The sequence below is a fragment of the Henckelia pumila genome, chromosome 3 (assembly GCF_033568475.1).
Source record: "Henckelia pumila isolate YLH828 chromosome 3, ASM3356847v2, whole genome shotgun sequence".
Taxonomy (NCBI): Eukaryota; Viridiplantae; Streptophyta; class Magnoliopsida; order Lamiales; family Gesneriaceae; genus Henckelia; species Henckelia pumila.
Window position 1 is genome coordinate 27,768,512 of NC_133122.1, and position 24,009 is coordinate 27,792,520.

The 24,009-nt window shown below is 31.8% G+C and overlaps 1 protein-coding gene and 1 non-coding gene across 2 annotated transcripts; both read left to right on the forward strand.

Annotated features, from left to right (window-relative positions):
• Window positions 1-8,829: 8,829 nt before the first annotated feature.
• Window positions 8,830-11,029, forward strand: LOC140892891 (uncharacterized). The gene is made up of 2 exons (XM_073301926.1): window positions 8,830-9,791; window positions 10,247-11,029. The coding sequence occupies exons 1-2, from the start codon at window positions 8,843-8,845 to the stop codon at window positions 10,996-10,998; spliced, it is 1,701 nt and encodes a 566-aa protein (XP_073158027.1). The 5' UTR covers window positions 8,830-8,842; the 3' UTR covers window positions 10,999-11,029.
• Window positions 11,030-22,229: 11,200 nt separating this feature from the next.
• LOC140894107 (small nucleolar RNA R71) lies at window positions 22,230-22,340 on the forward strand. Its single transcript, XR_012153657.1, has one exon. It is a non-coding gene; the product is annotated as a small nucleolar RNA R71 (small nucleolar RNA).
• Window positions 22,341-24,009: the final 1,669 nt, after the last annotated feature.

The window sequence follows — 24,009 nt, forward strand, 5'->3', positions numbered from 1 at the left end:
GCGGAGTTGAACATGAGGCAGAGACGTTGGATGGACTTGCTTAAGGACTATGATTGTGAAATTAAGTATCATCCGGGAGCTGCTAATCTCACCGCTAATGCTTTGAGTCGCAAGGTGCGACTATCCGCACTTCAGACTTGTTCGATGTCTAGTGCGATCAGTGACTGTTGTACTTCAGGTTATACCTTCAAGCATAAGAAAGGTATGCAGAGTATCCAGATGTTTGCGATATTATCTGAGCCAACCTTGTATTCGCGGATCCGAGATGCTCAGATGTCTGATTCGAAGACCCAGCGTTTAGCTCGTCTAGCTAACGAGGTTAGCTCGTCTGGATTTCATTATCAGTCAGATGGCTTTCTGTGTTTGTCTGGTAGGCTTGTGATTCCGCAGGATGAAGAGTTGCGAGAGGAGATTTTGTCTCAGGAATATCGCACTAAGTTGAGTATTCATCCTGGGAGCAACAAGATGTACAAGGATCTACGTACTCGTTTCTGGTGGAAGGGAATGAAACGCAGTGTTTATCAGTTTGTTTTGAGATGTTTGGTGTGTCAACAGGTCAAGGAAGAGCATCGACGACCTGGAGGATTGCTTCACAGTCTGCCTATTCCTGAATGGAAATGGGAGTTTATCACAATGGACTTTGTGACCCATTTGCCGGTATCCCCGAGGAACTGTGATGCTATTTTGGTTGTAGTGGACCGACTCACCAAGTCAGCGCATTTCATTGCCTATAGCCGAGATTACTCTGTGGATCGCATGGCACGGATGTACATTCAGGAGATCGTTCGACTTCATGGAGTGCCTGTGAGCATTGTCAGCGATCGGGACCCCAGGTTCACTTCTAGATTCTGGGGGAGTGTTCAGCGTGCGATGGGTACTACTCTCAGTTTGAGTACTGCCTATCATCCGAAGACTGATGGTCAGTCAGAGCGCACTATCCGTACTTTGGAGGATATGCTTAGAGCGTGCGTCATGGATTTTGGTTCAGCCTGGCAGGATCATTTGCCGTTGATCGAGTTCGCGTACAACAACAGCTATCATACTAGTATTGGGATGACACCTTTTGAGGCGTTGTACGGGCGACGTTGTCGTACTCCACTCTTCTGGGAAGAAGTGGGGGAGAGACAGGCTGAGGGACCGGAGTTTATCCAGCAGGCGATAGACATTGTTGATCAGATCAAGAAACGGATTAAGACTGCACAGGATCGTCAGGCCAGCTATGCTAATATCAAGCGTAGGCCTTTGCAGTTCGATGTCGGGGAGAAAGTGTTTCTGAGAGTGTCACATTTCAGCAAGATTCTCAGATTTGGCCTTAAGGGCAAGTTGTCTCCCAGGTTTATCGGTCCGTTTGAGATCTTGGAAAGCATTGGCAATTTGGCTTATCGACTAGCTTTGCCACCGCATCTATCCAGTATTCACGACGTGTTCCACGTATCTCTGTTGCAACGATATGTGGCGGATGAATCTCATATTCTGCAGCGGTCTGAGGTTCAGGTGAACAAGGATTTGACTTATGTTGAGAAACCTATTCGTATCCTGGATTATAAAGATAAGGTTTTGCGGAACAAAGTCATTCCTTTGGTTTTAGTTCAGTGGCAGCGCCGAGGCACTGAGGAAGCTACTTGGGAGCTTGAGGACAGGATGCGTGAAGACCATCCTGAGTTGTTTTGATTTCATTCTTAAGTTGTATTCTGTTGCAAACTCTGTAAACGTTTGATTTGAATAAATAATGTTCCTGATTTCTGTATTGCATTCAGTACTTAAGATCTGATTTCGAGGACAAAATATCTTAAGTGGGGGAGAATGTAGTAGCCCGAAACCAAAATCAGTAATTAAGGAATTAATCATAATTACTTGAATAGAGTTCGGAAGCTCCGAAGGTAGGTTCGGAAGTTCCGAACAGGATCGGAAGCTCCGATGCAGGATCGGAAGCTCCGATCATATTACGTCAGGCATGACGATTGGCTAGATCGGAAGATCCGATCAGGATCGGAAGCTCCGATTACCCCTATCTGAAGTCAACAAGTGATATTTTGACACGTGGCAGATCAGGATCTTCGGAAGCTCCGATGGCAGGATCGGACGTTCCGATCGAAGATCGGAAGTTCTGATCGTTGTCTATAAATAGAGGGCTGAGGCTTCATTTCCAATTGCCAATTCCGAGTGTTTCCCTCTCCTTTCTAGTCTATTCGAGTTGTTCTAGCCTTCCTAGGCTTGACCCGGCGGTCGACGAGGCGTTCGATAGTCGTAGCGGAGTTGTGCCCAAGTTCTGGAGGCATCGACATCAAAGGGCTAACGACGGACGAAGGTATAGCTTTTGCTTCCTATAAATATTTAGGAGTATGCAATAGCTTAGTTACGGCTTTTAGAGCACTTTAATGATAGTAGTATCATTTGGCAGTGTAGAGCAGACTATAGGCGTGGACCTAGAGTTGGTAGAGCTTGCACTGATTTGAGGTACGAAAGTACTGTTCGAGATATCCTGACTGAGTATGTATGTATTATGTGACTGCATGGTTTATATGTCATTGATTTATGCTGCATTCATTTGCATACTGAGCTATCTCTTTCGAGATGTCTGTTAGTAGGGTTTTTCCCTATCCTGTTAGTGGTTGAACTTCCATCGATTTGGGTCCGGCATATCCACTGGTATTATGGTATGGGAGCCACCCCCTGAAGCGACGGCACAGCGTGCTACATACCAGGGCCCGGTCTGTCTCTGTTATCTGATCCTTGACCTCGAGTTTATAGGGAGTTCACTTTGCATGCATGTATACTCATACTCTCGTACTGAGCGTTTTATGCTCACGTCTCGTACTCTGTGTTTCTGGACACCCTATTTCCATGGGGCAGGTTTGCGATTGGACGAGGCGGGTGGATCCAAGAGGGGCTAGTCAGTGGTTGACCAGCTGGAGCTTCGTTTAGGTTTTATTTCTGTTGTTTTGAGGTTGATACAGCTATTCGATTTGGTTGTATATTATTTGGATAAATTACAGATTCCTTTACTTGGGATTGTATAATGTTATGGTTTCCGCAGTTTTATTTTTGATATCTATTTAATTAAGTTAATTGCATGTCTAAGTTCTGTTAGTAGGTGATCCGGGTAAGGGTCACTACAGTTTTCTTCCTTACATCTGTAGCTTAGAGTTTCACTATGAATCGCTATTTTTGGTGGACGTTCAGCCTAGATCGAAGCCTTCTTGTAAGATGTTTCTGCATAGATTTTTGATTCTCTTTCTTCCTTGATTTTGTCTTCGATTTTTGGTGTTTCCTCACCATGTAAAGGTGTTATTTTGAAATTAGGAACAACTGAACAATTTTTTGGATTTTGTCTTCCTTCTGCCTTTTAGCATGTCTCGATTTCGTTAGAGTGAGGCTAGATCTCTACAAGTCGAAATTGATTTCCACTCTTCGAAGAGCAAATGCAAGTGCAAGTTTTTACTATTTTAAAACTCATTCAAGAGTATAAATATTTTGATATGAAAATGTATGTTGATGTTCACATTTTAATGGTTTTATAATTTTGAAAAAGCATGAAATTATGAGTATTGAAGTTGTGAATTGTCAAAATCGTGAAACTGGATCGTTCTTGACGAGTTCTTGAATTACGATTGAGAATTTGAACCTTTTGGAGGTTTGTTGTGTTCTTGATGTTTTGATAAAACTTTATCTAAGTTATGTATAAAAAGTATGAGTTTTTAGATTTTGAAAGCGTTGAGTTAGTTTTCAAGATAAATCTTTGAAATGTGACATGTGATCGGTGGCATCGAATTAGCGACACTTGTCACAATTTTGAAAATAAAGAATAGTGTACTAATTCGAATGAGATGAGGCTAATTTTTTTTGAAAGCTAGTTTAAATGTCTACAACTTTAATGCTTTGAGTTTTGTCAAAATCGATTTGAAAGTTTGGCCAAATACGCCCCGAATGCATCGATTGTTTTGAATTTTCTGCACTAACCCATCCCGGGAGAATGAGCATAACGTTTTACTGAAATATCCAATTAAGGTGAGGTTTTTGGCATTGGAAATTCAAAATATATGGCTACAACTTTCATGTTTACGATTTTTCCAAATTTCGAATGACAAATATAGTTTAAGCGCCTGCAACATGCAACCCTAGTGCAGATCTCGCTCGAGCGCGAAAACTTGCGCTTGAGCGAGGATGGTTCTGCCCTGAAGACCTTTTGTTGCATGATTTTAAGTTCTAAATGCATGTTTATGATGTATTAAGTTGTTTTAAGAATTTTTAAGAGTTCCTATGCATAAAGTTTCAAGTTTTAAGTCAAGATTGAAGAGAACGACTCACGTGGATCGTTTACGTTATGTGATGTATGTACATGTCTAAGTTTCATTCATGAAACCTATGTTCAATATGAAAGTATGATTTTATTATCTACGATATGCATGAAGTTATCGAGTAAAGATTTATGTTAATTAAATGAAAGTTAAGACGGAAATTACGATTTTCAATGATGCTTCATAATGAATGAAATGATATGATGGAATGATAAGTTATGATGAAATGAAAGATGTTGAAGCATGATGATATGATACGATACATGAAAAGTTTTGATGATTTATGTGTTTTGTGGTGATTACACGGGTTATGCACTTCGGGATGAGCTCCGGAGCGGCTATCCAAACATGGCTCACGAGATGGATTACAAGGGGTATGCACTTCGGGATGAATTCCGAAGCGGCTATCCAAATACTGAAAGTTTACGGGCGTAATGCCATATGCTTGTTGTACAACAGGAAACTATGAATGACTCATTATGACGGTTACCACAATTCACATGCTTCATCACCCCAAATTGACAAGTTTTTAGGTTATGTTCATTTTATATAAGATGTCATTTTAAGTCTCATGATTTTCATATGATTTTAATTGCATATATTTCATTAAGTAACATAGTATTTATGTTATCTAATAATGCATGAAGATTATTTTCAATTTCTTTAAGTTAAGTATGAAAATGGCTATGTTTAAGTTCTTTGCATTTCATATAGTTTTGAAGATCATATCCAGAGTTTTTAAGTTTAAAGTATCGTGATGTTTAAGTTTAAGTTTTCAAGTTTAAGGATATCATTTTATGTATGTTCTAGTCATTTTAAGTATAAGGTATTTTGAAGTTATTACGTTATCGTTATGCATGCTTTTAATCTTGTTGAGTCTTTAGACTCACTATACTTGAATGGTGCAGTTGGATAACAGTTTTGATTTAAATGCTTTGGTGGGAAGGCTAAAGAGTCCAAGAGGCAAAGACATTGCATGTCACGACAGTTTCGAAGCTCTGACGTTTTTTTTTTAAGAAAAGAGATTTTTCTATGTTTATTTTGATTATGTTGTTAAATTATTTTATGATAAGTCTTTAAAGATCCAGATTTTAGTATTTTCATTGTCAGTCTTTTAAATGTTTATTTCAGTTTGATATTGTTGTGAGGATTTCTCGATTATTTTCAAATGTATTTTATGTAAGTAGTTTGTTTATTTTATCTCACATTCCCACATCCTTTTAAGAAGTTAGTAGTAGGTTTTGACGTGCCGTATTTTAGTTCGTCTTGACTGTAGGGTTGCATCCTCATTTCAAATATTTAGTGCATGTTAGAGACATGAGTTTTATTGTTATCGTTTTAAATTTTAAATTCCATTTTAAATGTTGACCGAGTTAGTGCGATGCATTCCCTGCACTTTTGAATAAAATAAAATAAAAATTCCCCCACACTTTTCCGCATTTACATTATTGAAAATGTATAAAAATACGGGACGTCTCATCATGCATCAAAATCTTATTCTAAAAGCCTTAACTAAGCTAAAACATACTTCCTGACTATTTATAGAGAACTTGAGCATACCTTCGTCCGTCGCCAGCCCGCTGATGATGATTGCCCCAGAACTTGGGCACTACTCCGCTGCGACTCTGGAGTACCTTGCCAACTCCCAGACAAGCCTAGGAAGGCTGGAAACCTTCAAAACACCACTCAACACGAGAGAAGAAGCTATAGAAATGGGTGCAAAAATCTGAATCTCGTAACCCCTATTTATAGGCGGAGATCGGACGCTCCGATCTCTGCATGCAGACCACATCATTGCATGCACCGTTCGGACGCTTTGAACTCCTGTGTGTCCGATCAGTGTTGGCACCTCATCAGCTGCATGACCTAACTGAGTTCGAACGCTCTGATCCTGGTTCGGACGCTCCGAACTCAACGTAGTCTCCGAACTATGTACTAAGCCTCCAAAGGGTTCGGACCCTCCGAACTCTGGTTCGAACCTTCCGAACTGTCCTTGGCCAAAAATCCATAATTCGTCCAATTAAATCCAAATTAAGTATCTAATCCATGCTTAACTATTTTTAATCATTAATCTTGTAAAATAGAACCGGGCTACTACATTAACCGCAAACAAACTATTCTAGTGTTTAAAATTAGTAACTAGCCCACTTTAAGGGATACATTTTATGAATTGAGCACCTTATTTATTTATATATTTAATTTTAGATTACACTAAAATTACTAAAATATGCTTACATCCATCACAACACAATCTATATTTGTACTAAAAAAATGATACTTTTCGCGAGTTAGATTGAGTTGAAAATCTGTACAAAATTGATATGCGAGACAATCTTGTAAAATATTTTTTTAATGTAGTAAATATATACTTTCTTGTGTCCTTGAATTAATCAAAGCATTTATTTGGGTAGTTCACAACTCATAAGTTTGGGCTTCAAGTCAAGCATTTGTATTGGTTTCAACTAGTCTTCAATCCAAGGGAGAGGGGAAAAAGAGAGAGGACAAGAAAGGATGCTTTTGGACGGGTATATATTTTGATCTGAGAAATGGATTTATTAGTCAATTTAATATCAATATAATATTAAAAAAATTATTACCACATAAACTTAGGTCATGATGATGATAAAAACAATTACTGTTGAATAATAATAATATATACTATATATAAAACATTTGTACATTTGACAAAAGAAGACATTATCTTTTGTTTTTCCAAAAATTATCTTATGTGATATAGATATTTTACTTTTGTTTTTTCTTTTATTTTTTTATTTTGATATTTTAAATTGCAGTTTAGACTCTTGATAATTTTTACAACTATGATATTACTCGTATTTCATTATAAATCAAATTAGTTAAAAAAATTATTGTACAAGCACAACGCATACACTGGTAAAAATAAAAATTGTTAACATAATAAATATAATATTATTAAACATTAATTAAACAAAAATAACAATTAAATAATATAATATATAATATAAATAAATAAAATTTTAATAATAATATAAAAATAAAATTACTATTTTTAAAAAATATTATTTTTAATAATAATAAATATAGCAACAACAGTAATAATTAATATAATAATAATATTTTCAGATACAATATTAATAATTATTATTTAATAATAAAATAATTCAATTCAAAAAATAATAATTATAATTGTAAAAAACACAAATAATGATGATAATAGTAATATCAAATAATTTTAGAATAATTATAATATGATTTAATTATTAATAATAATTGTATGTCATTCATATATTATTCGTTTTGACACCAATCATACGAATTGAATAAACTTATCATTCAACTCTAAAATCCTTCAATTCATATCATATTCCGTTACATCGTACCAAGCATGACATTAAGTTAAAATTGTAGTTAATTTTTTTTAATTAAAATAATGCTTTTAAAACTTTTTTAATGAATAAAAACTGTTTAAATAAGTCGAGTAAACTTATATAATAGTTTCAATTAATATACTGAACCAAATAACGCCCTTATCCGAACGTACGTAAGTTGAAGGCATTCATTGAATAATATGAATTTAAAGCTTGCTTTATAAGCCAACCTAGCTAGCTCGAATGGGAAATGGAATATTCCAGTTTTGACATTCTCCAATAAATTGTTATTTCACGTTCAAATGCAATGACTTTCAAGTCAATTGATAAAAACACAATTGACATCATATTTAAATCTTTTCATAAATGCAGTGTAAGAAAATATCCTTGCAACTTGTACCCATTTCCCATGATTAATCATGCACACTTGGTCCTTGATTCAAATATATGGAACCCATGTAATCCAATAATTTTAAGACGACAAAGTGTCATTCTCTAGGACTAGGAGTAGCATCAATTGAGCCTCAGTTTTGCTTACAATTTTTCTGTCAAGTAGTCTAGTACAATTCCTTGCTTGAATGCTTCCAAAGTTGCAGAAAAATATGAAAAAAATATTGAAACCGATAAAAATCCCACATAGATTAATTTACCCTTGTCACAATTTGTCCAAAAGTTGGTGTAATTCTATGTATGTTCGGGAGTGGACTGGGATAACTTACCGTCGTCGAGTGAGAAGTTTAGATATTTCTGCAGTGGACGTCACAACAACTTTGCGACCACAATTGGAAACTTCTCGATTCTGGTATACCATGACAGTCAATGAATTTTTTTTTGTAAAATTACAAACTTTTGATCCCAAGTCAACATTACGAGTTCGATTTTCTTGAATTGCGAGTTGGCACATTAGTATGTAGGACTAGTTGCATATAATATCTTTGTGAAATAACGAGCTAGATTAATGCTGAACACAAACACTTATAATTGAAAACACGTATAGATAAGGGGATGATCAATACTCAAAATTTTTAAACTATATACGGGGATATATACATTTGAAAACATAGGAAGATATATGTTCAATTCAATTATTAATTAATTCGAAAATCTATATCATACATTACAGCCTACATATAAATGTAAGAACATTTCCTTGATTTCCCATAACTAGATATTTGCCACGCGCGCTCACTTGATCTCATGCTACCGAAAGCCATGAGAATCGTTAGTTACTCCTTTGTGCTCACCTTTTTGCTGTCGACTAGTGCTAGTCTACTTAATTGCTCAACTATTGCTTATAAATTCACAAAAGATCATATCAACACGGATCGATGTTCGCTCCTCGCCATAAAATCCCACCTTATAAATTTGGACCCGTATCACATTCTGTCCAAAACTTGGTCCAACTCTAATCATGTTTGCAACTGGACTGGTGTAGCTTGCAGCCCTCGGCAGCGCGAAAGAGTGATTGCTTTAGACGTTTCCGCTATGGATATCACAGCAACTTTGCCACCACAAATTGGAAACCTCTCGTTTCTTGTGTCCCTCAACATAAGCCACAATCACTTTCATGGCGGCGTGCCCCAAGAGCTGAACCAGCTAAGGCGATTGGCGGTCATCGACTTCATGTCGAACCATCTCAGCGGAGAAATCCCGTCATGGTTCGGGTCCTTGCCTCAACTTAAAGTCTTGTTCCTCATGGATAATAGTTTCCAAGGTGTCATCCCACCTTCACTCACTAACATATCGAATCTTGAAGTTTTGGACCTATCATTGAATCAGCTAAATGGACACATTCCCCAAGGTATTGGAAATCATCAGAGTTTAAGAATCTTCATTGCACAAGATAATCAACTCACCGGCTCTCTACCACCAACGTTATTCAATGCGTCGAAATTGGAAGTTTTGTCTCTTCAAGGCAATAATTTAACTGGAAATATTCCTACCAACATTTGTTCTACTCCAAGAATCGAAATCTTCTCCCTACACTCAAACATGTTGACTGGAAAATTGCCTGCAAACTATTCTCATTGTACCGAGTTACAAGTCCTATCACTGTCGTACAACTTTTTTCATGGAAGAATACCAAGAGGAATTGGAGAGCTAAGGAGTCTTAAAATGTTATATCTCGGCACCAACCGTCTTACCGGTATGTATATAAATTGGCAATTCAAGTATGCTTAGTTGGTTTCTACTGGGGCTCTGTTTCGTTGCAAGATATGATTTCTAAGGTGTAATTATATATATTACTCATGTGAAATATCGAGATTACTAAAAACCTCATATCAAAAAAAATGATCTATTGGCTTTTTGTGTTTTTGAATCTTGAGCACATACATCCTATGTTTTCAAATTTTAAACACACAACCTATTGTCCGTACTTGTGTGCATGTTTTCAGGTGTACGTGCGCTCAAAATTTGAAAACACAAGAGATTAATTGTAGTCATCAGGAGTTTTTAGCAGTCTCATGATTTCATAAAAATGGTGTATGCAATTACCCTTTCATTAAAGATATCTTATGAAAACTTTCTGTATATCTACAATATTACAGTTGATGGAAGTCACCTAATTAAGGTTATGATCCACTTTATTAAACTTTTCAGGAGCCATTCCAACAACTATTTGCAACTTGCAAAATCTGGATGTATTGGTCTTGGATCACAACCAACTACGCGACTCAATTCCGAACTGCATAGGAAACATGGTTGCTTTGAGGGAAGCTTATTTACATTCAAATAAACTGACCTCTGCAATCCCAACAAGCTTGTGGCTTCTCAAAGATCTTCTATATTTGAATCTATCATCGAATTCATTGACTGGCTCTATATCCCCGTCAATAGGAAATCTAGCGGTTGCAGTGGTGGTTGATTTGTCGATGAATCAATTATCTGGTGTTATTCCAACAACAGTAGGTAGCTTACAAACCGTATGTTATTTCTCCGTCGCAAACAATAGAATAAGAGGATCTATTCCAGAGACAATAGCTAGCATGGGGAATTTGGAGGTCCTTAACCTTTACCATAACCATTTTTCCGGATCGATTCCCATTTCCTTGGAGAAACTTCAGTATCTCACACATTTTGACGTTTCTTTCAATGAATTAAGTGGTGAAATTCCTTCTGAAGGCCCTTTCAGAAACTTGGAAAGCCAATCTTTCTTGCACAATAGAGGTTTATGTGGTGATCAGAGGTTTCATGTCTCACCTTGCAATGTCCACGAGGATCCAAAGAGAAACTTAATGTTAGAGTATACTATTATTGTTATTGTTATTTTCGGGCTTTTCTATTTATCAGTTATGAAGGGTAGATTAGTCTTTTTCTTGAGTTTGCGCTGGATGTTTAACATAGCTATATAGAAATCTTATTGTGCAACTTTTCTTCATACAAGTTAATAATAAAGTAAGCCTTAGTTTTCCCTTCTCAATTTCTTCATGGTATCATCTTTCATTTTTTGGTGCATCCGTACAGTTTTTCGTTCGTCGCTTCTTGATTGGGCTTCTTTTGCTCCGCATCAACTTGGTTTTGTTTACTGTTTGGTTATTCGTGAACTCTGTTTCTATTGCCACCATGAATGGTCATAAAGATGATTTGCTTCCAACGATTCGTGTCCGACTAATTGAAAAAACTTATCGTACTTTACCTATCGAAAATCGTACATCATACTGCAAATTACGGTAGAAGAAAATTTTATACCAATAACATACAAAAAATTTTGGTACACCAAAATTTTCGGTACATATAACTAGCATACCGATTATACCAAAATTTACATTATACCAAGATTTGGGTACGATATCGATATATATCGTTTTATATAGAAAAACTTTATATATTTTTAAAATTTATAAATTAAAATATTATATATTTTAAAATTTTTATATATTGTTTCAGTATTCCGGTACATAAGTTTTCAAATTTCATACCGTTACCATACCGAAAAATTCGGTATTGTTAACGTGCCGAACAAAATTCGATATTCCGAAAATTCGATATTGTTTCGGTACGGTAAGTCGGTTGTTTTTTTAGTGAAAATTAATAAAAATTCAAATAGCCTTTAGGCTTCTAAAAGACCACTAACATTTGGATTTCTGAAAGATCAATAACCTTTAGGTTTTTAAAAGGTCAATAACCTTTGTGTTTCTAGAAGGTTAATAACTTTTTTTATGTGTCAAATAACCTTTGATATGTCGAAAGGAGACTGACCCTTGGCATACTGAAATGTCATTTATTTTCCTATATATATGTCATTGATTAATTTGGAAATTCATAACTTGGAATTAAAAGTTTCTTCACTCTTCTTTCAACTTTCTTCTCTTGGTTTCTGTCTGTGCTATTTCTCTCCAATTCGTGATAAAGTTCAGATACTATTCAGTTCGCCTGTATCGAACTTTGTGCTAAGTTGTTGCAGGTTTCAACTTTGTATCCCGAGAAACTACCGTCTACAGTGAACCTCGAAGAACCGTAGGAAGAGACGAATATGTTTTAAGAAAACTGTAATTTATTACAGGCCTCATTTTGGTTTTGAATTCTTTATCTTTACAAGATCTATTACTGTATTGTTCAATTTATTGAAATTGTAATACAAGTTCTTCCACATTCAAGTATTATCATGGACGAATCCATGTAGCACAGCCCATTTTTTTGGGGTTATATATATATATATATATATATATATATATATATATATATGCTTATTGTTTAAATTTTTTTTTTATAAAATTCAGCTTATGACTTCGGCTTCTCAAGTCTTAAATACAGATACAAATGAAATATCTTTTTGTTTCAGATTAATTTTTAAAATTATAATAGAATTGTGTGATATGAATGTAATAAAAAGTGATATTTTTTTATGATTTGAGAGAAAAATATATTACTTGAATAACAAAATTATTTGTTTTTGCATTAAAATAAATTGTTGTGGTTGAAAACAATGAAAATTTTGAGTCTTATTTATTGTTGTATTATTCTAAATTCATGAAATTTTCAAATGAGTTTCAAAATATATTATAAATAAAATATATTATATTTTCTCATAATAATATATAATTTATTAAATTAAGTTCAAGCCCACTCTATTTCTAATTCCTGGATCCGTCCCTGAGTATTATTATTGCTACAACTTAAATTGTAATTCACCCAAGTGTAGGTTGTCTGCAAGTAATATACTCGTGAGTACGAGATCGATCCACGGAGAGGATGCTGTAAGTTTAATTTTAGCAATGATATATTATAGATGGAAATATTATTATAAACTTTCAAATTCACAAATTATAAAATTGTCAAGGCTTCAAAGGTTCATTGTTGGTTTATTTAAGATTGCTTAATAAAAATAAATAAAAAAAACTAAAATAAGAATAAACATAAAAGAACAATGAAATATTTAAACAAGTATATCATATAATATAGTTCCCACTATATTAATATCAGATTAACCGATATTTAATACATGGTACCCATAATATATATATAGATAAATAATAATAAACATAAAAAGAACAATTAAATATTTAAACAAGTATATCATATAATATAGTTACCACTATATTAATATCAGCCGATATTTAATACATGGTACCCATAATATATATATATAAATGCATAAATATAAATTGACATAAAAGTAAATGTTAGATCAAATCACAATATTTCATTTAGAACAACCGGCAGAGCCACGCTATCGTCTAAATAAAATATATGACTTTATGTTAGATGCGATAAAGTAAATGTTAGTTGCGGAAAAATAAATGTTATATGCGAGAAAGTAAATGTTAGTTGCGGAAAAGTAAATGTTAGTTGCGATAAAGTAAAAGTTAGATGCGAGAAAGTAAATGTTAGATCAAATCACAATATTTCATTTAGAACAACCGGCAGAGCCACGCTATCGTCTAAATAATATATATGACTTTATTATAAATAGATACTTATATTTATAGTATATAATTATTGTAGTATTTATTGTATCATATTTGACAACAAATCAAGGTAACCACATTCAAGGTACCAAGCATTTGATGTAAATAGATAACAACAAATCATCTAAAATTATACCTACAAATAAAGATCAATTAGTAAAAATAAAAATAGAAAAGAAAAGAATATACAAAATATAAACAATCTTACTTGACCAACAATGAAACCTTTTCACCTTGACATAAAAAGATTTAGCTTTCCATGAACATGAAACTCAAGAATAAAGATAAAAGAAATTTCATACTTGAACTTGAGAAACTTGCACACTCAAACTTTTATTCTCACACACACAATATTTATTTTACAAATGAGGAATTCTCTACACTCTTGCACACTACAAAGCTTATACAATACATCTATTTATAGGCCAAATGAGAGCAAGGGTCCAAAACTCATTAAATATTGAATAGTAAAGTTGGTGGATGCTTGTCTCCTTGAATGTCAATACATTGACCCAACTTTAATTGGCATGTTTGATGCCTTAGACTTCCGATTTTGCTTCTGTACAAAACATATAACACGTAGCCCTTTGTCTGTAGATGTGTTTTGACAACTCATTCACCCCTTTTGGATAAAAATATGAAATACTTATGATATTTTTACTCCAAGCTGGTCATAGTAAAAGTAAATCTATCTCCATTTTGATGTTTGATTATTTTGATCATCTTAATGAAGTTTTTGGAATTTCTTGTCTTCTACAAAGTTGAAGATGCCTCTTTTGTGATTCTACAGGTTTTGAGATTACTCCATTATGACCTCTGTAGCTTGAGTAATTTTATTTTTACCAAACCTGCGCAAATCGTAAAATACAACATTTTAGTAAAACATTTAAATATAAACATATAACACTAAAATAATACAACTTCATAATTTTAATTAAACTTAAATTTTAAAACACACTTTTTAACATATAAATAATTATAAATTTTAAGTTTCATCACACCCTCAAACCGGCTAATTACTAGTCCCTTAGTAATAAAATATCATAAAATCACAAGTTAGATTTTTATTCCTTAATATATATATTCAAATATGCAAACTTTAAAATTTTAAAAACACACTTGTGAGGAGATCATATGTTTATTTATAAATCTCATTATCAACCAATATATTAATATGTAATTGGATGGGCTATACATATATATTTCACACAATATCAAAATATTAAATATATATAATTTTTTTTTATAAATATTTTATAAAAACTTTGAGAATAATATAATTAAAAGGATAATAGAAATCATTTTCATAACATGTATATCATCAGAAATATTAATGTAAAAGTCTCAACTCCATATTCTCTCGGGTTAAAGTATTTCATATATAGCTGTTTTTCACTCATGGAGTTGGAAGAAAATTATACACTCTTTGAAAATGGCTAGTAAAGCAGACAATCAAATAACCTAATATTGAAAATAAGTTAGGATGATTTACAAAGTATAAACCCATTTTTTTTTGTTTTTTTTTTGTTTTTTTTGCTTGGCTACAAAATTATTTTTACATAATCAAATACCTCCAATAAACTATAAATATGTAACACTTTTTTTTTCTTTTTTCTTTTTTTTTTCTTTTTTTTTTTCAAAGTTTATTTATTTATTTATGAGGTAAATCTATTAAGAATTTACCATGAGAATTATAGTAGAGATATTAATACTCTACGTCTTTACAATCAAACTTCAAACAACTTTGCAGCCAATTTTGTATGCACATTTTTTTATATAATTTTTTTTTTCAAAATGGGTTTAATCTAGCAATCAACCATTTCTTAATAATCAATAAAAGCTTATAAGTTGTTTTCTCAATTCTCATCTCTCATTCACAAAATTTATGTGAGTATATATTGCACTTTTACAAATTAATTCCTTCAATTATACATGTTATTATTCATTCAATCAATATCACTTTAACTATATAATCATAAAAGTTTTAGAAAATATGTTATTTGAAAACACACAATTATATATTATTTATAACTTATATCCCATCAATTATATATTTTCTATTAAATTGATAAAAAGAAGTGTAAACAAACATATATACAAAAGACTTCATTTTCTTAGTAGTTTGCAATTTAAATATATACGGAATATTAAAATCTAATATATTGTGATAATATGATAAATAAAAACTAATGCGTGTCAGGAGTTTTTGATTCCTTACTCTGCCATTGAAAAGAAAAATAAATATTATTATAGCAATACTTTTTTTTTAAAATTTTAATATTTTTTTTTTAGAGATAAACCCTCCACCAAACCTGAATATTACATTGTTTTTAATTTTTTTTTAAAGAAAAATAAAGAGTACATGATGAAAGAGATATCACCTGGAATTATTGAAGATGAGGAACAAACACAAACCATTTCATGACATGTTGAATCAATGATCCAGTTTTCTTTTCTTACTGGTTGGTTGAGACCAATTGATCTTTGTTATAGCTGAATCAGGTTGATGAACAAAAGCTTGGAGATCATCAATTAATTGGTCTTCATTCGAAGCAGAGATGAGCATCCTTCGTGAATTTTCTGAAATAAAATTTTGTTCCACGGCTACATCAAGAAAAGTCAACAAACCATCATAATAGTTATTGATATTCAACAAGCCAACAGGTTTATTGATATTAAGTTGTGTCCAAGAAACAACATGAAAAATTTCTTCTAAAGTACCAAAACCACCAGGTAAGACAATAAAAGCATCAGAATTTTCTATCATTTTAGTTATTCTCTCGTACATTGATGAAACTTTCAACTCTTCCCCAACCGTAACACCTGTAATATTTCCTTCAGCTAAAGCTGTAGGAATAATACCCAAAACCTGACTACCTCCAAGATGAGCTGCTGTTGATATAGATCCCATTAACTAAATATTGCCTCCTCCGTAAACCAAGTGAATTTTTCTCTCTGCTAACTTTTTTCCAAGATTAATTGCTGCATCAACAAATATTTCATTCTTTCCAGTATTAGAACCACAAAAGACACAAATATTTTCCTTTTTTTGTGAAGAAGATCCTGTCATGTGTTTTTTTTCTTTTCAAAAATATAGAGAGAGTTGAGTGATTTTATAAGAAAAACAAGGAATAAGACAGAAATAGGAATACAGATGTGAACAAAATGATGAAAATAGTAAAAAAAATAATATATAATAATAACATGCATGCGTATAAACAGTGATGTGATTGTGGCTCACAGTGTTCCTTCAATATTTATGAGTCGAGGGTTGGCTTACCATCCAATTTTCTTATAAATTGGCAAATAGGGTCTTTTTTTAGTCAGATTCCCAAGACCATTACCATGACGCTGCGCTTGGAATAGTTTCCATAAATGGAGAAGTTGACCTTGAACATCTCCACTAGAATGCGTCTCAAGAGTCAATGAGATATCATCTAATGACTCTTTACTCAGCCCATTCTTAATGAAATCAATTTTATCTTCTCTATTTATGGAAACATATCCCAAAGATCTGCATTGTCTATTACAAGTCCATCTGGCACAATTATGACAAACATCTAACCTTTTAGCCCTTCTTTTCTTCGCATAGGTACTTTTTTCTAGTTCAGACATATTTCGAACAAGTAAGAATTTTGGAACTTCACCACCTAATCGAACCTTGGCTTCAATTATAAGACGAAGATCCTCCTGGATTCCTTTTTGCATAAGCATTCTCAATCTTTCACATCTGCCTTCATAAATCATTCTCAGAACTTTTTTAGAAACAGATGGAAAATATTTACCAAGTTTTTTGATAGCTTCATCCATAATATATATATATATATATATATATTCAATTATTTTGGGAAATTGAAATAAAATCGACTGAAAGTAGTCACGGAGTACCGTTATCCGCCACTTAATCGGAAAGTGAACTTAATTCTGCAAAAATAAAATAAAATATAAGTAACAATTAAGTTGGATCATATAAAGGCATAAACTCTTCATTAAGAACTTCATTTTCTATAAACGGTTTAAGTCTTTGCCCATTAACTTTAAATACATTATTATTTTTAGGATTTTCAACATCAACAGCACCATGAGGATAGATAAATTTAACAATAAATGGTACAGACCATCGCGATCTAAGTTTTCCTGAAACAAATGCAAGCGAGAATTATAAGGTAAAACTTTTTGTCCGATTTCAAAAGATTTCCTCATAATATTTTTATCATGAAATGATTTTGTTTTATCTTTATAAATCTTTGCATTTTCATATGCATCATTTCTTAATTCTTCTAATTCATTTAATTGCAATTTTCTTAATTTAGATGCATCATCTAAATTAGTATTAAACGCTTTAATTGCCCAATAAGCTTTATGTTCAATTTCAACAGGTAGATGACAATGCTTTCCAAAAACTAATCTATATGGTGACATCCCCAATGATGTTTTAAATGCAGTTCTATATGCCCATAATGCATCACTTAATCTTAAAGACCAATCTTTTCGATTTGGATTGACTGTTTTTTCCAAAATTTGTTTTATTTCTTTATTTGCAAGTTCAACCTGACCATTCGTTTGAGGGTGAAATGGAGTAGAAACTTTATATGTAATACCATATTTTCTTAACAATGAAGAAAATGATTTATTTATAAAATTACTTCCCCCATCACTGATTATAGATCTAGGTATTCCAAATCGACTAAAAATATTTTCTTTCAAAAATTTTATCACAACTTTATGATCATTAGTTCTACATGCAATTGCTTCAATCCATTTTGAAACATAATCGACAGCCACTAAAATATAAGTGAATCCAAAAGATAATGAAAATGGACCCATAAAATCTATTCCCCAACTGTCAAATATTTCAATAATCATGATTGGATTTAAAGGCATCATGTTTCGTTTTGAAATTGAACCCATTTTCTGACAATTTTCACAAGATTTGCAAAATGAATGTGTATCTTTGAATAAAGAAGCCCAATAAAATCCACATTGAAAGATTTTTGCAGCTGTTTTCTTTGACGAAAAATGACCTCCACATGCCTCAGAATGACAAAATTTAATGACACTACTTACCTCATTGTCGGGTATGCATCGTCGAAAAATTTGATCAGGACAATACTTAAACAAATAAGGATCATCCCAATAAAATTTTTTGACCTCTTTCAAGAATTTATTGTTATCTTGTGAACTCCAATGAGAAGGCATTTTATTTGTCACAAGAAAATTTACAATATTAGCAAACCAAGGCATAGTAGTAGCATAAAATAGTTGATCATCCGGAAAATTTTCATTTATTGGTATTTCATTTTGAGATGATTCAGAAATTATTCTTGATAAATGATCGGCTACTACATTTTCTTTTCCTTTTTTTATCTTTTATTACAAGATCAAATTCTTGTAACAACAAAATCCATCTTATTAATCTCGGCTTAGCATTTTGTTTATTTGATAAATATTTTATGGCAGAATGATCAGTGTAAACAATAGTAGTAGAACCAATTAAATAGGATCGAAATTTATCTAATGCAAACACTACTGAAAGTAATTCTTTTTCAGTTGTTGAATAATTGATTTGAGCACTATTTAAGGTTCTACTTGCATAATAGATCACATAAGGTTTACCTTCTTTTCTTTGTCCTAACACGGCTCCTACAGCATAATCACTTGCATCACACATTAATTCAAATAGTAAAGACCAATCAGGAGGTTGTAAAATAGGTGATGTAGTTAAAAGATTAATTATCTTTTTAAAAGCAGTTTCACATTCTTGAGTCCATTCAAATTGTGCATCTTTTGTTAAAAGATTTGAAATTGGTTTCGATATTATGCTAAAATTTTTTATAAATCTTCTATAAAATCCCGCATGACCCAAAAATGATCGAATTTCTTTGATCGTGTTTGGTGATGGTAAGTTAGCAATAACATCAACCTTAGCTTTATCAACTTCAATTCCTTTTTCAGATATGACATGCCCTAACACAATTCCGGATTTAACCATGTAGTGACATTTTTCCTAATTTAAAACAAGATTTTTTTCTTCACATCTTTTTAAAACTTCTTCCAAATTTTTAAGACAGTTTTCAAATGAGTTTCCAAAAATAGTTATATCATCCATAAAAACTTCCACAAATTCTTTAATCATGTCACTAAAAATACTTAGCATGCATCTTTGAAAAGTAGCCTGGGCATTACATAAACCAAATGGCATTTTTTTAAAAGCAAAAGTTCCGAACGGACAAGTGAAAGTAATTTTTTCTTGATCTTCTAATGATATTGGTATTTGATAATACCCCGAATACCCATCAAAAAAACAATAATAAGGATTACCTGCCACTTTCTCTAAAATTTGATCTAAAAATGGTAACGGAAAGTGATCTTTTCTAGTTGCATCATTTAATTTTCTATAATCAATGCACATACGCCAACTAGATGGAATTCTAGCTTGTAATAATTCTCCCTTTTCATTTTTTATAACAGTGATGCCTGATTTTTTTGGTACTACTTGTGTTGGACTTACCCATTTACTATCCGAGATTGGATAAATAATTCCGGCATCTAATAGTTTTAAAACTTCATTTTTAACAACTTCTTTCATGTGTGGATTTAATCTTCTTTGTGGTTGTTGATATGTTTTAGCATTTTCTTCCAAGTGAATTCTATGTGTGCAGATTAAAGGATTTATACCTTTTATATCTTGCAAAGTCCATCCGATTGCATTTTTGTGTTTTTTAAGTAGTGTTATTAAATCTTCTTCTTGTTTTGGTAAGAGGGTAGAAGATATTACAATAGGATATGTTTGATTTTCACCAAGAAAAGCATATTTTAGTTCTATTGGTAAGAGTTTTAATTCAAGTTTTGGATGATCATTTTCTTTTACTTCTTCAAGTTCATTAATTTCTTCAAATAACTTTGATTTAAAAACATTTTTTGAATCAAAACTTTCCACTAAACAAACTTCAGATTGTTGATTTAAGTTTTCTTGGTGTATATTTTCTTCCACGATTGTTTCTATTGCATTATCATCTTCATCTTCATTAATACTTGGTTGTTTACATAAATTGAACACATTAAGTTCCAAAGTCATGTTTCCAAAAGATAATTTCATTATTTCATTTCGAAAATTTATTAAAGCATTTGAAGTTGTGAGAAATGGACGTCCCAATATTATTGGAATTTCATTATGCACTTCTATTGGTTGTGCATCCAAAACAATAAAATCCACAGGATATATGAATTTATCGACTTGAACTAACACATCTTCTACGATACCTCTAGGTATTTTGATTGACCTATCGGCTAGTAAAAGAGTGACAGATGTAGGCTTTAAATCTCCCAACTTAAGTTTTTCATAAACTGAATAAGGAAGTAAATTCACACTTGCTCCCAAATCTAACAAAGCTTTTTTAATTTTATTTTTTCCAATAATACATGAAATTAATTGTTGGACAACCAGGATCTTTATATTTTACGGTAGAATTATTTTGAATAATAGAACTTACTTGCTCCATTAAGAATGCTTTCTTCTTTACATGCAATTGTCTTTTCACAGCACATAAATCTTTTAAAAACTTTGCATAAGAAGGCACTTGTTTAATAGCATCTAATAATGAAATATTTATTTTTACTTGTTTTAAAACTTCATAAATATCAGAATCATTTTTTTGTTTTTTATTATTAACTAATGCATGAGGGAAAGGAACATGTTTATTTGACTCACATATTATTTCAGATAATTTATCATCAACTTTCTTAATCTTAGGACTCAAAGTATCATCTTTCTCGAAAGTATCAAGATTTTCATCCTTACTCTTTGAGTTTGACTGATCTTTGTTTTCATCACTATATGGATCATTAACTATTTTACCACTTCTAAGAGTAATAACAAATTTTACTTGATCAAATTTTTCTTGATTTTGATTTTTAGGATTAGGTTGTGGTTGAGATGGAAATTTTTCTTTTTCATGAATATTAAGTGCAGATGCAAATTTTGCAAGAGTTTCTTTCAAACATTCATAGATTGAATGTTTTGAATATTGATAGACTCTTGCTTTTGAATGTATGCATGAATTTCATCTTCAAAATGTTTTCTTGGAGGTGGGATATAAGGAGCATAACCTTGATGACTTTGGTTATTGTGAAAAGGTTGTTGTGAAGGTTGTGCATTATTATCGTTCCTCCAACTAAAATTAGGATGATTTTTCCAACCAGGATTATATGTTTGTGAAAAAGGATCTAATGTTGGTTTTTTAAAATTGTTAACATAATTGGCTTGTTCATGGAGACATTCTTTAAATGAAGGCAAAGTAGGACAATTTTTTGTAAGATGATCATGTGTGTCACATATATGACAAACAATTTCTTGAACACTTTTTAATTGATCACTCTTTTTCATTTCTAATGACTCGATTTTTCTTGCTAAAGATGCAAGTTTAGCTTGAACATCTACATCATCTTTAAGATGATAAATACCACCCCCATTTGTTGAATTATTGGTTTTACTTGGTGGTTCAATTGAGCCTATATTATCCCAATTTTGAGCATTTTCTGCTAATGACTCCAAATATTCTATAGCTTCATTTGGGTTTTTATCTTCAAAAGTTCCATTACACATGAATTCTATCATTTGCCTATCTTTAGGTATTAAACCTTCATAAAAGTGAGAAACTATCCTCCATATTTCAAAACCATGATGTGGGCATGTATTAAGTAACTCTTTATATCTATCCCAACATTGATAAAATGTTTCTCCTTGTTTTTGAGAAAAAGTTGTAATTTGTCTTTTAAAAGAGTTTGTTCTATGGGAAAGAAAAAATTTTTTAGAAATTGTTGTTGCATTTCTTCCCATGATCTTATTGAACTTGATCTCAAATTTTGCAACCATGTTTTAGCTTTATCTTTTAAGGAAAAAGGGAAAAGCTTTAATCGAACAATATCCATGCTACAATTTTGATCATTATAAGTGTTGCAAACTTCCTCAAATTCTCTTAAATGTAAATATGGATTTTCAGAATCTAAGCCATGAAAATTTGGTAAAATTTGAATGACTTGTGGCTTAAAATTGAAATTAGATGCATCAGGAGGAAAAACTAAACAAGATGGTGTACTAGTTCTTATTGGATTCATATGGTGCCTAAGTGTTCTTGGTTGTTCATGTTCTTGATGATGATGATTATTATTATTATTATTATTATTATTATTATTATTATTATTATTATTATTATTATTATTATTATTATTATTATTATTATTATCATCTTGATTATTAAAATTATCGTCCATGTTTAAAATATTTTCAGTTACTCGAACAAGTCTACCACTTTGTTTACGACTCCAAACAATCATACAATTAAAAACAACATACTATTTACATAATAACATAAATAAAAAAATTAAACTTAATTTATACCTCCCCGGCAACGGCGCCAAAAACTTGCTACAACTTAAATTGTAATTCACCCAAGTGTAGGTTGTCTGCAAGTAATATACTTGTGAGTACGAGATCGATCTACGAAGAGGATGCTGTAAGTTTAATTTTAGCAATGATATATTATAGATGGAAATATTATTATAAACTTTCAAATTCACAAATTATAAAATTGTCAAGGCTTCAAAGGTTCATTGTTGGTTTATTTAAGATTGCTTAATAAAAATAAATAAAAGAAACTAAAATAAGAATAAACATAAAAGAACAATGAAATATTTAAACAAGTATATCATATAATATAGTTCCCACTATATTAATATCAGATTAACCGATATTTAATACATGGTACCCATAATATATATATAGATAAATAAGAATAAACATAAAAAGAACAATTAAATATTTAAACAAGTATATCATATAATATAGTTCCCACTATATTAATATCAACCGATATTTAATACATGGTACCCATAATATATATATAAATGCATAAATATAAATTGACATAAAAGTAAATGTTAGATCAAATCACAATATTTCATTTAGAACAACCGGCAGAGCCACGCTATCGTCTAAATAAAATATATGACTTTATGTTAGATGCGATAAAGTAAATGTTAGTTGCGAAAAAATAAATGTTATATGCGAGAAAGTAAATGTTAGTTGCGGAAAAGTAAATGTTAGTTGCGATAAAGTAAAAGTTAGATGCGAGAAAGTAAATGTTAGATCAAATCACAATATTTCATTTAGAACAACCGGCAGAGCCACGCTATCGTCTAAATAATATATATGACTTTATTATAAATAGATACTTATATTTATAGTATATAATTATTGTAGTATTTATTGTATCATATTTGACAACAAATCAAGGTAACCACATTCAAGGTACCAAGCATTTGATGTAAATAGATAACAACAAATCATCCAAAATTATACCTACAAATAAAGATCAATTAGTAAAAATAAAAATAGAAAAGAAAAGAATATACAAAATATAAACAATCTTACTTGACCAACAATGAAACCTTTTC

Excerpts from the sequence above, each read along its gene's own strand:
- LOC140892891 (XM_073301926.1), top strand. The coding sequence starts at position 8,843 with ATGCTACCGAAAGCCATGAGAATCGTTAGTTACTCCTTTGTGCTCACC. Across the intron at positions 9,792-10,246 it reads CGGCACCAACCGTCTTACCG|GAGCCATTCCAACAACTATT; the intron begins GTATGTATATAA and ends TAAACTTTTCAG.